This window comes from Akebia trifoliata, chromosome 11 (genome assembly GCF_017979445.1).
Source record: "Akebia trifoliata isolate Shusen 1 chromosome 11, ASM1797944v1, whole genome shotgun sequence".
In the NCBI taxonomy this organism is placed as follows: domain Eukaryota; kingdom Viridiplantae; phylum Streptophyta; class Magnoliopsida; order Ranunculales; family Lardizabalaceae; genus Akebia; species Akebia trifoliata.
In genome coordinates, this window is record NC_141385.1 from 37,078,328 (window position 1) to 37,092,889 (window position 14,562).

The 14,562-nt window shown below is 32.7% G+C and overlaps 1 protein-coding gene across 1 annotated transcript; it reads left to right on the top strand.

Annotated features, from left to right (window-relative positions):
* The first annotated feature begins 508 nt into the window (after positions 1-508).
* LOC147391470 (plant intracellular Ras-group-related LRR protein 5-like) lies at positions 509-3,650 on the top strand. Its single transcript, XM_086460085.1, has 3 exons — positions 509-1,157; positions 2,218-3,134; positions 3,274-3,650. The coding sequence occupies exons 1-3, from the start codon at positions 623-625 to the stop codon at positions 3,430-3,432; spliced, it is 1,611 nt and encodes a 536-aa protein (XP_086316211.1). The 5' UTR covers positions 509-622; the 3' UTR covers positions 3,433-3,650.
* Positions 3,651-14,562: the final 10,912 nt, after the last annotated feature.

Below are 14,562 nucleotides of genomic sequence, written 5' to 3' on the forward strand. Positions count from 1 at the left end.
GTTTTACTTATAAATTTAACATTATAACACTCCTTCAAATAATTTCAAGAGTTGTTTTTATAATTATGATTTGATTCATATATAGTACTAAACCCAAAAAAAAAAAAAATAACAATCTAGCACAAAAAAAAAAATCTAACAGAAAAAAAAAAAAAAGAGAGAGAGAGAGAGAGAGAGAGAGTTTTTATTGGCATCCCAATTTTTACTTATGCTCAATCGTTCATTTAATTTCCTTATTTTTATTTGGGGTGTATTAAATAAAAGTTAGGGTGCCAATAGAAGCTCTCTCATTTTTAAAAGCGCAACTTTCATTTTCATTTCCCAGATCGACTGCTGGTAACATTTTCCCATTTGGACGGGTCTGAGTATACCAAACCCGACCTGATATCCACACATTGACATTGTTGATATCTATCCATGACATGTCATTGTCAATTGCCTTAATAGATATTATTAGACAATGAATATACCTTACTTTCAATATTATTTATTTAAAATATATATTTTGAAAGATTAAAGAAACCTATGTGTCTCAACTCTAAGTCTTGGATTAAACCTATAACCATAAAACCATTGAACTTCCACCACCACCACCACCACTACCACCCCCAAAACCAGAGCCATGGCTGTACCATCCAATCAAAACCCACCACCTGCTTTTGTAGAAACAATTGATGAGATCATGAGAATCTACAGATCTTTACCTCCAAGACCCACCATAGATGAAGTTGAAGCAGCCATGGCTGTTCTCAAAACTGTAGCAACTGAAGAAGAAATCAAACTTGATGAAATTTCCAAACAAGTTAAACCTACAGATGTCCCAGAAGAGCTTTTTTCTGTGTCACAACAGGTGAAGAAGAACATGGTCTTATTGCAGAGCCATGAACAGAAGAAAGAAGCTCTTCACATTGTTGATCTTGATAATATCTTTCAATCCTTTGATGACCTTATTCAAAGAGCTTCTTTGTTAGTTTCTGGAGATACCCAGAATGACAAACAGATTGATTTGGGTACCATAGGTTCTAAAAGTGAAAGAAAGAATGGATTTGTTATAAGTGATGAAAGTTTAATTAAGAGGAAGAAAGATGAAGGGATAGAGATTGATGATTCAAAGAATTTGGTTCGTAGTTCTTCCATGAAGATTTGTTTATCTTCAGGTTTGTTTTTTCCTATAAATTTTTATTTTTATTTTTTGCTAAAAAGGGTTATTATGATTGATCTGTTTTTTTATCATTTATGTATTGTAAATTATGATATTTACTGAATCTACATGGTGGGTTTTTTTAGTAATTATGGATTAGATTAGTGAAAATAGGGAAACCCATGTGTTTCTTGTCATATTGGAATCAAAGATAAGGTTTGAATTTACAGCCATGTATGGAAGTTTATAATTTTCCTTTGGAAGAAATTTCATCTTTTTATGGAAATTTTCATTATAGTAGAAATTTCTTTTTATATATTTATTATCTTTATTTGATCTAGTCAGGAACAGTGGAAGTTTACAAAAAATTTAAAATTTTCCAAAGGAAGTATTTTTTTGGTAAAATTTTCTAATCATCCATACAATACAGGGTCTTAATTATAAATGTTCTGTCTCTTTTAATCACTCTCAAATTCTAAGGAATAAAAAAAAAATCCTTAGAGATGATTTTAAATCTAGAGGGATTATAAAAAATGTTATTTTAAGCAATAAAATAGGTGCATTATGGATTTAGGGTGTCGGAGAGATGGAGAGAGACAGAGGTAAGGGCTGATTCATTCGATGAAAAAAAAATATTCATGATTCAACTAGTAGCTGATCAGGCAATACCGTATTCACCATATTTTCCCTAATTTTTGGAAAAAGTTAGAGAATTTTGTGACAATGTCCCGAATTTGTGGTTAAACTCTACTGCAGTGACGAACATTAGATTATGTTGAAATCCTAATTTAGAACAACCCAACTCTTTCTCATTCTTTGGATATGTGTTGTGTACTTAAATAGTCAGTGGGACCTAATTGTGAATTCTGAACATAATTACACCTAAGTGGGCTTTAAGCTTAATTTGGTTGAATGATCAGAATAGAATGAGAACGAGGACTGAGTCTTCAAATCCCTATCCTTTATTCTATCTTTTTGTTTGTTAAGTTTTCCTTAATTTTCTTGATAATCATCTATATGGGTTTTGGAATGTTTCCCTTCCATGGTCTCAATGTAGTTTTCGATTACATTTATAGGTGGTGAAGAGATGGAGAAATTAAGTCTAATGAAGGTTGCTGGTATAATTGAAACCTCGGCCAAAACCCGATCTGGGGTTCTTGATCTACAAGGCAAATTGATGGACAAGATTGAGTGGCTCCCATTATCAATTGGGAAATTATCAGACATCACTGATTTAAACTTATCAGAAAACCGAATCATGGCTCTTCCACCCACCATTGGTGGTCTCAAAGCCTTGACAAAGCTTGATATCCACTCAAACCAACTCATTAACCTTCCCGACTCATTCGGAGAACTTGTCAATCTAACTGATCTTGACCTTCACTCAAACCGATTAAAATCTCTCCCGGCTTCTTTTGGGGACCTGACGAATCTCGTCAATCTCGACCTCAGTTCAAACCAATTTATTCTCCTTCCCGATACATTGGGGAATCTAATCTGCTTAAAGAGATTGAACGTGGAAACAAATGAGCTCGAAGAACTCCCTTACACGATCGGATCTTGTTCTTCACTTGTGGAGCTGATACTAGATTTCAATCAACTAAAAGCTCTTCCCGAGGCAATCGGAAAGCTTGAGTGCTTAGAGATTGTTACGTTGCACTATAACCGAATCAAAGGATTGCCGACGACAATGGGTAACCTTTCTAAGTTGAAGGAACTTGATGTGAGCTTTAATGAACTTGGATCCATACCTGAGACCTTGTGTTTTGCAACTAGTCTTGTGAAATTGAATGTTGGGAGGAACTTTGCTGACTTGACTTCTTTACCGAGATCAATTGGTAATCTCGAGATGCTCGAAGAGTTGGATATAAGTAACAACCAGATAAAAATCTTGCCGGATTCCTTCAGGTTATTGTCGAAGTTGAGAGTTCTTTGCGCTGATGAGACTCCGTTAGAGATACCACCAAGAGAAGTAATTAAATTGGGTGCTCAGGTAATATCACTTCTTCTTGATGAGTCCATTTTTCCTATTTGAGCAAATTTAGTCGATTTTTCATTGTGCAATCGGGTTTATTTGTATCCCAGATACAATGGAGGCCAAAAAGAAAACTGACTTTTTGTCTATTTCTCAGGAAGTTGTTCAATACATGGCTGATCTTGTTGCAAGGAAGGATGTAGTAGTTCAACCTTTCAAGAAGAAAGGCTTCTGGTTTTGGTTTTGCTCGTTGTTTCGGCCTCGAACAAGGAATCCCACTAAGAGTATAGAACCCATTGCTAGTCTTCGACCATAATTATGCAAGTTTGAACATGAGCGTATGCTTCCTTGTGGATGCGTTTTATGTTAATGCTTTTGTTGTCTTCACCTTTGCTATGTTTGCTGTTATTCTCTCTGTAATTTGTTTTTTAAAGTTCTTATTATTCCATCCCTGCTCATGTAATATAATACTTGTCAATTGTATTCCTTTGTTGAGATGAAATATATTTGCTTCTATACTTATTGTGAGACAAATCTCATATTAGAGTGGCCAATACAAGTCTCTCTTTATTCAACTCGGTCTAGAGCCTTATCTTCGGGCAAAACATATATCTTTACATCTTTTCTTACTACGTTTGTCAATGTTTTTTTCAACTTGATGGAATATATTTGCTTCTATGCCGATTGTGAAACAGATCTCATATTGGAGTAAAAAATATGAGTATTTCGTTATTCTTTCAATCTATAGCTGTATCTCCTAGCAAGAACATGTATTACATCAATGTAATTTTCTACCTTCCTATTATTGTTTTTTAAGCCTGAATTTTGCCCCAAAGTGAAAAGCACAGAGATGATATTGAAGTAGACATTGCACACTAACCCAAAGTTGGAGCCACTTTAGAGATAAGATTAAAATTTCAAGTGCAGAAAAAGCAACTATCATGGCCGGGCTCTGAGAGAAAGATTTGAGGTCAGCTAAACGAATCATGTTCCTCCATTCAATTGTCCTAAAATTGTGTTCATATCTGCTTTAATTATCTCAATCTATGTTCTTTTAGCTACTTGAGATCGGAATACTACCAAGTATTGACTTAGGGGGATAAGTCGGAGATGACATTAGTCATGACTTTCAGCCTTACGCATTTGCACCCTCGTGAAGAGGATTTTCCAACAATACCCATTTGCATAAAACTCTGACCCATTCAAATGTTGGCCACTGAGTCAGGTCAACAACTTGTGAGTCTATTTTGGACGATTCAAAATCAAAGAAATAAATTACTTCACGTGAATCACGTGATAGGGATATATTATTTGACACGTGTTTATTTATGTATTTTTATTATTTAAAGAAGTCAAACCATAGTTGTAAAACTATAAATATTTTTTTTTTTTTAAATATAAGTTTTAATAATTTAACATAAACAAAAATAGTTTATATTTGTTATGCACAAAAATATTACTCAATCGAATTCTGGACCTTACTCATGCATTTTCGAACGAGTTAGGCTGAGTTGCCTAGTTGATTCAACAAGTAGATGTCATCAAACTTTGGAGCCAAGTCAACCCGAACTCAAACTAAATCGAGTTGACTTCATCAAGTTTACGAGTTTTAAAACTATGGGCTAACCTACATTTTTGAACCAAAAGAAAAAAAAATCCTGTTTTTTGAAAGAAAGTGGGCGTGACCAGGTGAGGCATAAAATCTGATGTCAGTGCTTAGGTTTTATGGGTGGTGGTGGGCCCATCAGTGAAGCTTTGGTGAACTTGTTTGTTCTCTTTTGGGTAGTTAGGCTTCTCTTTGTTTTCTTGTTCTTTAATAGAGTTTCTCACTTATATAAATACTAGTGGGCCTTACACGTGCGAATTTAATTCACAAAAACTGCCATAAAATGAAAGTCAATTTAAGTCTCACTTAATAATATTTACCTATTTAGGATCTTTTGAATATTCTTTTAAGAAAATGATTTAAACTACCATTTTAACAATTTTACAAAGTGGCTTGATCTAAAAAAAAAAACATATCTATATATACCTTAAATAAAAAATTTAATCAATTTATTTGATTATTAATATTTTTGTGAAAAATAAAAAATAAATAGTTTTAGAAAGTTATTATTGCCACACTAACTTTTACTAACACCACACCAACTGTGTGCAACTCTTTAGTGATTTACATAGGCATTGGTGTGGCAATAGCAACTCTCTAATTTTATTAAAAAAATTTCATAAATTTAATATAATTTTATTTGACTCATTTAAGTTTACTTGCTAACTTTTGAATTGAATCAATTCGATGAACATTCAAGTCGAGTTTTAAAATTATGTTTTAATTATTGAAAATTATTTATACATTTTAATAAATCTAACATATATAGATCAAATCAATTTGATGGTGATGATGATCATACTCATCTCCATCATTATCTTTGTTGTAGTCATTATCATCATCCATCTGAGTTAAAGATTGCTAGTTTGAGAAAGAAAAAACAAGGATTTTTTTTTTCTTTGGTCTCTAAGAGATGACCATAATTAAGGGGCTTGTTACTAATTTTAAAACATAGAAGTACATAAAATATTCTCAAATAAATATAATTCTTTAAACCTCAAAAATTATTGACAGGGTAGTCACAATATTTTTGTTTCAAAAATCCTTTTTAGATTAATATTTGATAAAAGAGTCGTGCTGAAGAAACATTGTGGGGACATCGTGAGGTAAAAGTATTTATGGTTATTATATACATCCACATCAGAAATGTCCCTTACAATGTTACTTCAGCATTATCCTTTATAAAAGAGTACTAAAGAGTTCAAGTAATTTTAGAAGAGATTTTTTTTATACAAATTTTCAAAAAATAGGCCTTTGCGATCATTGTCCCAAAAATAAATTCAAATTTAAATATCATGGATATCTCTTTCAAGCATAGCATGACTTTGAGTCATGATATTAAGATGGCTACCTACAAACCAATGGGATTGATTCAAGTAAGCCTAACAAATTCAACTTCTCGATATAGAAAGAACTGCAAGATCCGTAAATACCTAGGCTAGTGACAAAAATAAGACTTCATGGTCTCACGCATATCTTGTAGATTATTGGACTCAATGAACAAAACAAAATGCAAGCTGTTGTAATAATTTAACTATTTTAAGATTTTCAAATACAAAGTGGTTTTAACTATTTTGGTTAAAAGTGGTATACACTTGGCTTTTATCTATTTTGGTGTTATTAAACACAAAAGTAACTTTTTACTTGTTTAAATATATTGGGTATATCCAACACACATGTGATGAGTTTTTAACTTGTTCTCCACCATTCTTTTCTTGAGTTGTCCTAAATTTCATTTTCTTCTCATCTTTTACAAAATGAGCAATCTGAGCTGTTCGACTTTCTCAACCATTATGAGTGCACGCTTGGTTTGGGATACCAATTATTGTATACTGGAGGGTGTTTCACTATACCGATTGCACTGAGATATAATCTTTGCGGGGTGCAATATACTCTTAAGGGTGGTGATTTATCATGTCTCAATTGTTCTTTTTGCAATTGATTTTCTGTTTTGTTAGTTGCATCAACATTTTTTCAACAATCTTAAAAGTATATCGATGGATGTTGCTAACATGAACGTTGTCATGGCTACTATGAACTCTCTTTCGGATGTTTCAAAGGTTGAACAGTTCAACGGTACCTTCTTCAAACATTGGCAAGAAATGATCTTTTTCTCATTGGACATGGTAAATCTAACTCACATCATAACAAAAGTTAGGCTTATGGAAGGTATGAAAAATTATCAAGAACTCTTCAAACAATGGGAAAGAGGTAACAAAATCTGTAGACATATTATTCTTAGTACTCTTTCTAATGAACTATTTTGATATATATTTCACGTATAAGATTACTAAGAAAATTTGGGAAAACTTAGTTAAAAAATATGTTTTCAAAGATGTTGAAAACCAAAAATATGCCATAAGAAATTTTGCGAATTTTCAAATGACTGAGGATAGAGATTTGTCATCTTGAATCCATGACAACCATCTTCTAATTCATGACTTTAAAAATAAAGACATAACCCTACCTGAATTTTTTGTTGCGGGTTTTCTTATTGAGAAATTGTTTGAATCCTGGAAAGACTATAAGAATGATCTGAAACACAAAAGAAAACACACAAGTCTTGAGGATGTGATTGTTCACGTTCGAATTGAAGAAAAAAATAGGTTTAGAGACAGATCAGAAAAAAGCCAAAGAAGTAATTTCTAAGGCAAATTTGTTAGAAACCAAAATTTATAACAATAAACCTAGTAATAGACTTAGGAAACCTCATAATAAAATTTTTAAGCCTAATCAAAAGTTCCATAATCTTACCTTCAAGAAGAAAGGTAACAGTTTTGTTTGTGGGAAACCTGGACACCATGCTCCTTAATGCAAATTTAGGAAAAATAATGATCATAAGCCTAATGTTAATTTAGTAGAAACAAATGAAGTCATTGTTGTTGCAGTTTATGAAGTGAATATGGTGGCAAGTATTAAGGATTGGATGGTGGACTCTGGGGCCACCAAACACATCTGTGGAACCACAAATGCTTTTAATTCCTACATTTCTGTGGGAAAAGGCAAAAAACAAGTGTTTATGGACGATCCAAGGCCCTCGCCTATTGTTGGGATAGGCAAAGTTCTTCTCAAGCTAGCTTTTGGAAAGATCTTGACCCTTAGTGATATTGTGGACATGGGATTTTCATCATTTTGAAACATCCCTCCACTTTGGGGTGTTTTGGAGTCGCCACCATTCATTTTTGAAAATGGGTGTGAATGGTCACCTGAAGTTGTATTTTTTGAAAAATATGTCATTTTGACATTTGATGACTCTCGAATGGATAGGGTACATGGTCCAACCTTGATTCAAGGTAAGGGGGTCCATTTATAGAGTAGGGAAGGTGTTAGGCACCCTACTCCATCCACCGTACGTGGTAACCTCGGATTCGATCTTTTGTTTAAAGTAAAAAGAAGAATAAAATCGAAAAGATTCGATGTGTACCCTCAAGTGTGAGAGGCTTTCGATATGGGTTCAAACCATTGAGGGCACTCTTATTGAAGAAGGGACCCTTTGGTGATTTAAACCATTGTGGTGTGTGTGCAAATGTGTAGAGAATGGGGTGAGTAGAAGAGGGGAGTTGAAGGGTATTCTTTTGTTCAACCCACCTTATTCCCTCATTGACTTCCTTTGATTTTTCTTGATGAGTCTTCTTTTTCTTTTCTTGATTTGTTTGAGAGAATGTTGAAAGTTGAGAGTTGGGTGTTGAGAGTAGAATAAAAGTATAAAGTTGAGAGAGTTTTAGTTTTAGGATGTATTTTTCTTAATTTTTCAGTAGGTGTTGTGAGGGGAGAATGGATGGGTTTTTATAGAGGTTGAGGGGTATTTTAAGGGTATAATGGGGTGAAGGATTAGAATGATGGATAATGGCATGAGTTTTAGAGAAGGAGGGTATGAAATTTGAAATAGGAGTGAGGGTATTTATATAATGAAAGAAATGGGTAGTGTTTTGACTCAAATGGTTTGGATCTTACCCAAATCCATTTGGGTAAGAGTGTTTGGTGGGGTGAGATGAGTGATTGTTGATGGGGTGATGGGGGTGTAAGAGAGTTGTCTGGAAAATGAGTGTTAAGTTGGTTGAAGGGGTGAGGTGTTTAAATTTATAAGAATGGATTGTGTAAGGGGTTAGGTGTTTAAATTTTTGGGAGGGGTAGTGAGAGGATGACATATGTTAAGAAGGAGGAGTTGATGTGGTGATGAGAGGAATTGATTGGTGATGATGGTTGGTTGATTAGAGATAAAAGTATGGGTTAGTTTGGTGATGATGGTGGCAGGTATGGGTTGAGGTGATTTTGTGGGAGTGTTTTAAAGGAAAGTGATGGGTTGAGGTGTGGGAGATATGGGTTGTGATGTGGGTGGTTGATGGTGTTAGAGAATGGGGATAGGTTAGATTAGGGTAGGGTATGGGTTGTGATATTGGTGGTTGATGGGGTTAGAGAATGAGGGTAGGTTAGGTTAGGGTAGGGTATGGGTTGAGGTGATTTTTGGAGAGAAGTGATGTGGTTGGTTGATTAGATGAGAGAGGTGGAAGGGGGTGATGACATGTGTTATCTTTTGGTGTTGAATTGGTGATTGGTTTGATGTGGATGATGGGTTAAATTGGGTTTGGGTAGTGAATTGGGCTTAGGTTATAAGTTGGGCTTTGGGGTGATGGGCTTAGGTTGGGTTGGGTTTATGTTGGATTGGGTTTAGGAATATAAGATGGTTTTGGGTTTTATGTGATGAGCTTAGGTTAGGTTGGGTTTGTGTGTGGGCTTGGACCATTTATGGAGAGGGAAATAGGATTTTTGAAAGTATGGGCTTTGAGGGCCCAATGCGATTTATTATTATTTTTGAGTATTTTTGCGTCGAGGACCCGCTCAAATTTGGGTGTCTACAGATATATTGCATGTGTCGAACATTTGTTCAAACTTGGTATCGATTTCTTTACTCGAAAAGGTTGGAGTTAAGACAACTTTAGAGTTTGATAAAATTATTTTAACCAAGAATTGAATTTTTACTGTGTAAAGAGTATTGTAATCAATGTATGCTTGTTCTTAATGAAGTTATTAATGAAAATGCATCTACTTCTTTTGCTAATATGATTGACTCTATTGATGTATGACATGCTAGACTAGGACATGTGAAATTTTCTTATATTAAAAAAATGAAAGAAATTGGTTTGTTGCCTAATTTATTTGTTTCTAGTTATGATAAATACGACATTTATGTAGAATCTAAGTCCACTAAAAAGTCATGTAAATCAATAGAGCAAGAATCTGAATTGTTAGAATTAATTCATAGTGATATTGGAGATTTTAAGAGTTATTTAACAAGGGGAGGAAATATATATAACTTTTGTTGATGACTATTTTAAGTATACTATAGTTTATTTATTAAGATCTAAAGATGAGGCTTGTGAGATGTTTTTGAAATACAAAGTCGGAGTAGAAAACCAACTCAATAGAAAGAGTAAAATACTTATGATAGATAGAGGAGGATAATATGATTACATTCCTCTTAATGACTATTGTGAAGAACAAGGTATAATTCAAGAGAAAATTTCACCTTACTCACTCGAGTCTAATAGGATAGCTAAAAGGAAAAAAGAAGATATTTAAGAAATGATGAATGCTATGTTGATTAGTTCTAAGGCATCTACAAACATGTGGGGGGAAGTTATCTTATTTGCATGTCATTTACAAAATACAATAATTTTTAAGATAATAGATAAGACATCTTAAAAGTTATGGAAGGGTAGAATGCCAGATTATAAATTTTTAAAAGTATGAGGGTGTCTAGTTAAGGTCTTATTACCTAAACCTAAGAACAAAAAATAGGATCCAAAACCTTTGATTGTATGTTCATAAGTTATGCTCAAAATAATGCAGCAGATAGATTTTTAATGATTAGAAGTGAGAATAATATTATGAAATCTAATACTATTGTAGAATCTAAGAATGCAAATTTCTTTGAACATATCTTTCCTTTGAAATCTAATTTAGAAAAACTATTTAATGAATCTATTAGTAAATTTAAAGGAAAATCTAGTAATAATCTAAATATAGAACCTAAGAAAAGTAAAAGAGTAAGGAAAAAAATTAACTTTGGAGATGATTTTGTACTTATCTTATAGATAATGACCCTTAAACTTATAGTGAAATTATTACTTCTTTAGATGCATCTTTTTGGAAAGAAACCATTAATAGTGAGTTAGAATCAATTAAATATAATCATACTTAGGAATTAGTTGATTTACCTCCTGGAACCAAATCTATTGGTTGTAAGTGAATCTTTAAAAATAAGTTAAAACTTAATAGGTCAATTGATAAGTTTAAAGGTAGGTTGGTAGCTAAAGGCTATAAACACCGTTAAGACATAGATTTCTTTGATACTTTTGCTACAGTAACTAGAATTTCCTCAATTAGAATTCTTATAGCTTTAGCTTCCATTAACAAATTAGTGATTCACCAAATGGATGTTAAGACTGCATTCGTAAATGGTGATCTAGATGAGAAAATCTATAAAAATCAACCAGAAGGAAGTATTATTATAGGTAATGAGCACAAAGTATGTAAGTAAATTTTTTGTATGGGCTTAAACAACCTCTCAAGCAATGGCATGAAAAGTTTGATAAAGTGTTATTATCTAATGGTTATGTGATTAATAAATCAAATAAATGTATTTATAATAAGTTTGTTGATAATGTTGGTGTGCTTATTTCCGTATATGTTGATGATATGCTCATTATAGGAATTAATCTTGACATTGTGATTGAAACTAAAAACTCTTTATCTTTCAATTTTGATATGAAAAACATGGGTGAAACATATATTATATTAGGGAGTAAAATTATTAGAACTTCTGAAAGTATAATCCTTTCACAAAAATATTATGTAAAAAAGATTTTGAGAAAATTTGGACATTTTGATTGTAAATCAATGTCTACACCTTATAATGCAAACTCTAGATTAAAGAAAAACAAAGAACATAACGTAGTACAATTAGAGTATGCTTAAATTATTGGTAGTTTTATGTATTTGATGAATTGCACACATCCTAACATTACTTACACAGTTGGAAGACTTAGTCGTTATACACATAGTCCTAATAAGAACCGTTGGAATGCTTTATATAGAGCATTTAAGTACTTAAGAGGAACCATAAATTATGGTTTAGTTTATAGTGGATTTCTAGTTGTATTAGAAGGATATAGTGATGCTAATTGGATTTCTGATTCAGATAAGACGAATTTTATAATTGGTTATATATTCACCCTTAGAGGAGGTGTAGTGTCTTGAAAATTTTCCAAGAAAATTTGTATAACTCATTCTACTATGGAATTAGAGTTTATTACTTTACAGAAAGCTAGTTTTGAAGCTGAATGGCTTAGAAACCTCTTAATTGATATTCTTTTGTGGATAAGACCAACTTCGTCTGTGTCATTACACTATGATAGTCAGGTTGCAATAGCCCGAGCTAAGAATAAATCATAAAATGGGAAGAGTAGACACATACACCTAAGACATAGTATTGTACGTCAACTAATTGATGATGAGATTATATCCCTTAATTTTGTGATGTCAGAGTTGAACTTAGCCGATCCTCTGACAAAACCACTAGGTAAAAAGCTAGTGAATGGGACATTGAGGGGAATAAGACTTATGCTTATAACAAATGATCAACAATGATGGTAACTCAACTTATGTGATTGGAGATCCCATGAATTATGTTCATATGGGTAATAACAAATCACTAGTTGATCTGGTAGTGCACTATCATTAATTATTATATTGAGAGTCCCTTTTTATGGTGTAGATAGTGAAAATTGCAATGTATGAGGTTAAGCTACACTCTTAATATATGCCATATTATTTTATAGATGGTGTGTTTAAGTTCAGTGAACACTTGATGGATCCACCTATATGAATTTGGGAGTAGGACCGCTTCCTATGAGAATTTAACCAAACTTTCTAGAGCACTCATGAATATCCAAGTATGGTGCACAGCCTATTTGTGTTAACCCGATTAGAATAACTCAGATTTTGAAAAGTCAATGTGGGTTGTGAGTTGACTGGTTCATACTAAAGAATTATGGTTTATAAAACTATTATTTTCACCAAATTCTTGTGGAGTACTATTTACTCACCCTAGGTGTTGACTAATAATCCAAAACACACCAACTCTGAAGCATTGAATTTTCATGCTCCTTAAAATTTTCCTTATTAGTATTTTAAAATGTTGTAATAATTTAACTATTTTAAGATTTCCAAATACAAAGTGGTTTTAGTTATTTTTGTTAAAAGTGGTGTATACTTAGCTTTTATTTATTTTGGTGTTATTAAACACAAAACTTTTTTACTTGTTTAACTATATTGGGTATATCCAACACACAAGTGATGAGTTTTTTACTTGTTCTCTAAAATATTTAATCCCACATCAACTATGAGAAAGACTATGTCTTTATGTACAATCTTGCTTTACTTGTGTGGGAAAGTTAGAAAGGATAGGAGGCCCACGCGGACATAGGAGCCCAAGAGGAAAAACCCAAGATTCTAATTGGAGTTTAGGTCCGTTGATCCAAAAACCTTAATGTGTGTGAACATGTACGACGTAACCGTTTTGATTAAATTAATTGGATGATTATGGGGTGGTCAAACTTTGGTCTATAAAAATGAATTTCTCTAACAACAAATAAACACAGAAACTTTCTTTTCTCTACTATTCTCTTCTTGAGTTGTCCTAAATTTTCTTTTCTTCTCATCTTCTACAAAATGAGTAATTTGAACTGTTTGATTTTCTCAGCCATTGCGAGTGCACACTTGGTTTGGGATACCAATTACTGTACCGTAGAAGGTATTTCGCTATACCAATTACACCGGGGTATAATCTCTGTGGGGCATGATATACTCTTAAGGGTAGTGATTTATCACACCTCAATTGTTCTTTTGCAATTGATTTTCTATCTTGTTAGTTAGATCAACATTTTTCAACACAATCAACTCAATACAAAAGAAGCAAATAGCCAATAATGATAAAATTTCTCCTATTTAAAGTTAAATAAAACACTTAGTCCTATTGGAACGTTTTTTGTTGACATAACCAATAGTGGCTACCCAACTGGACACAAGGACATTCAAATACACCGGAGTTAAATAAAATATGTATCATATTTGTTAGCACATATATAGTGAGTACATAGAAAAACAATATCTTTTATTACTTTAATACTTTTGAATCATCGTTTTCTCTCCTCTTTTATTCGGGCTTGGGATCCAAAATATAAAATATTTAATTTTATCCTGACGGAATTAAAAATGATTAAAATAATATAAGAAATCATAAATCAGACATAACTAAAAAATGATTAATTAATCAAGTATTTCACTATACAAACAAATGCAATATACAACAATACAGTCTACAATGTTAAAGACAAATGTTTCTCACTTCCCATTGAAAAACAAAGCAAATAAAAGAAATGAACGAATTTTGTGTAATATTGCATACCTGAAATAAGAAAGAATTGTGTAACGGGGAGTGTGCTATTATGAAAAAGGGGTATTATATATTATGTTCTCCTTCAAGTTTTTCTATAATTATAGATAGGTGATGAATCGACGTGGTAAATAATATACGGCTGACATGGCAATGGCAAGGGCACATAACCATAGATTTCTTCTCAGGTATACACAAGGTAAAAGATCTACGGTTTCCTACCCTTGCCACGTCAGCCACATACCAATCGTGTACAACTTACCGAGTTGATTTATCATTAGTCTAAATATATTATGTCTTCTAATTGGGCATATAAATGATTATTATCTATTTTATAAATTAAATGATGGATGAAATGAGGTTCTTCATGAAGAACGAGTTTC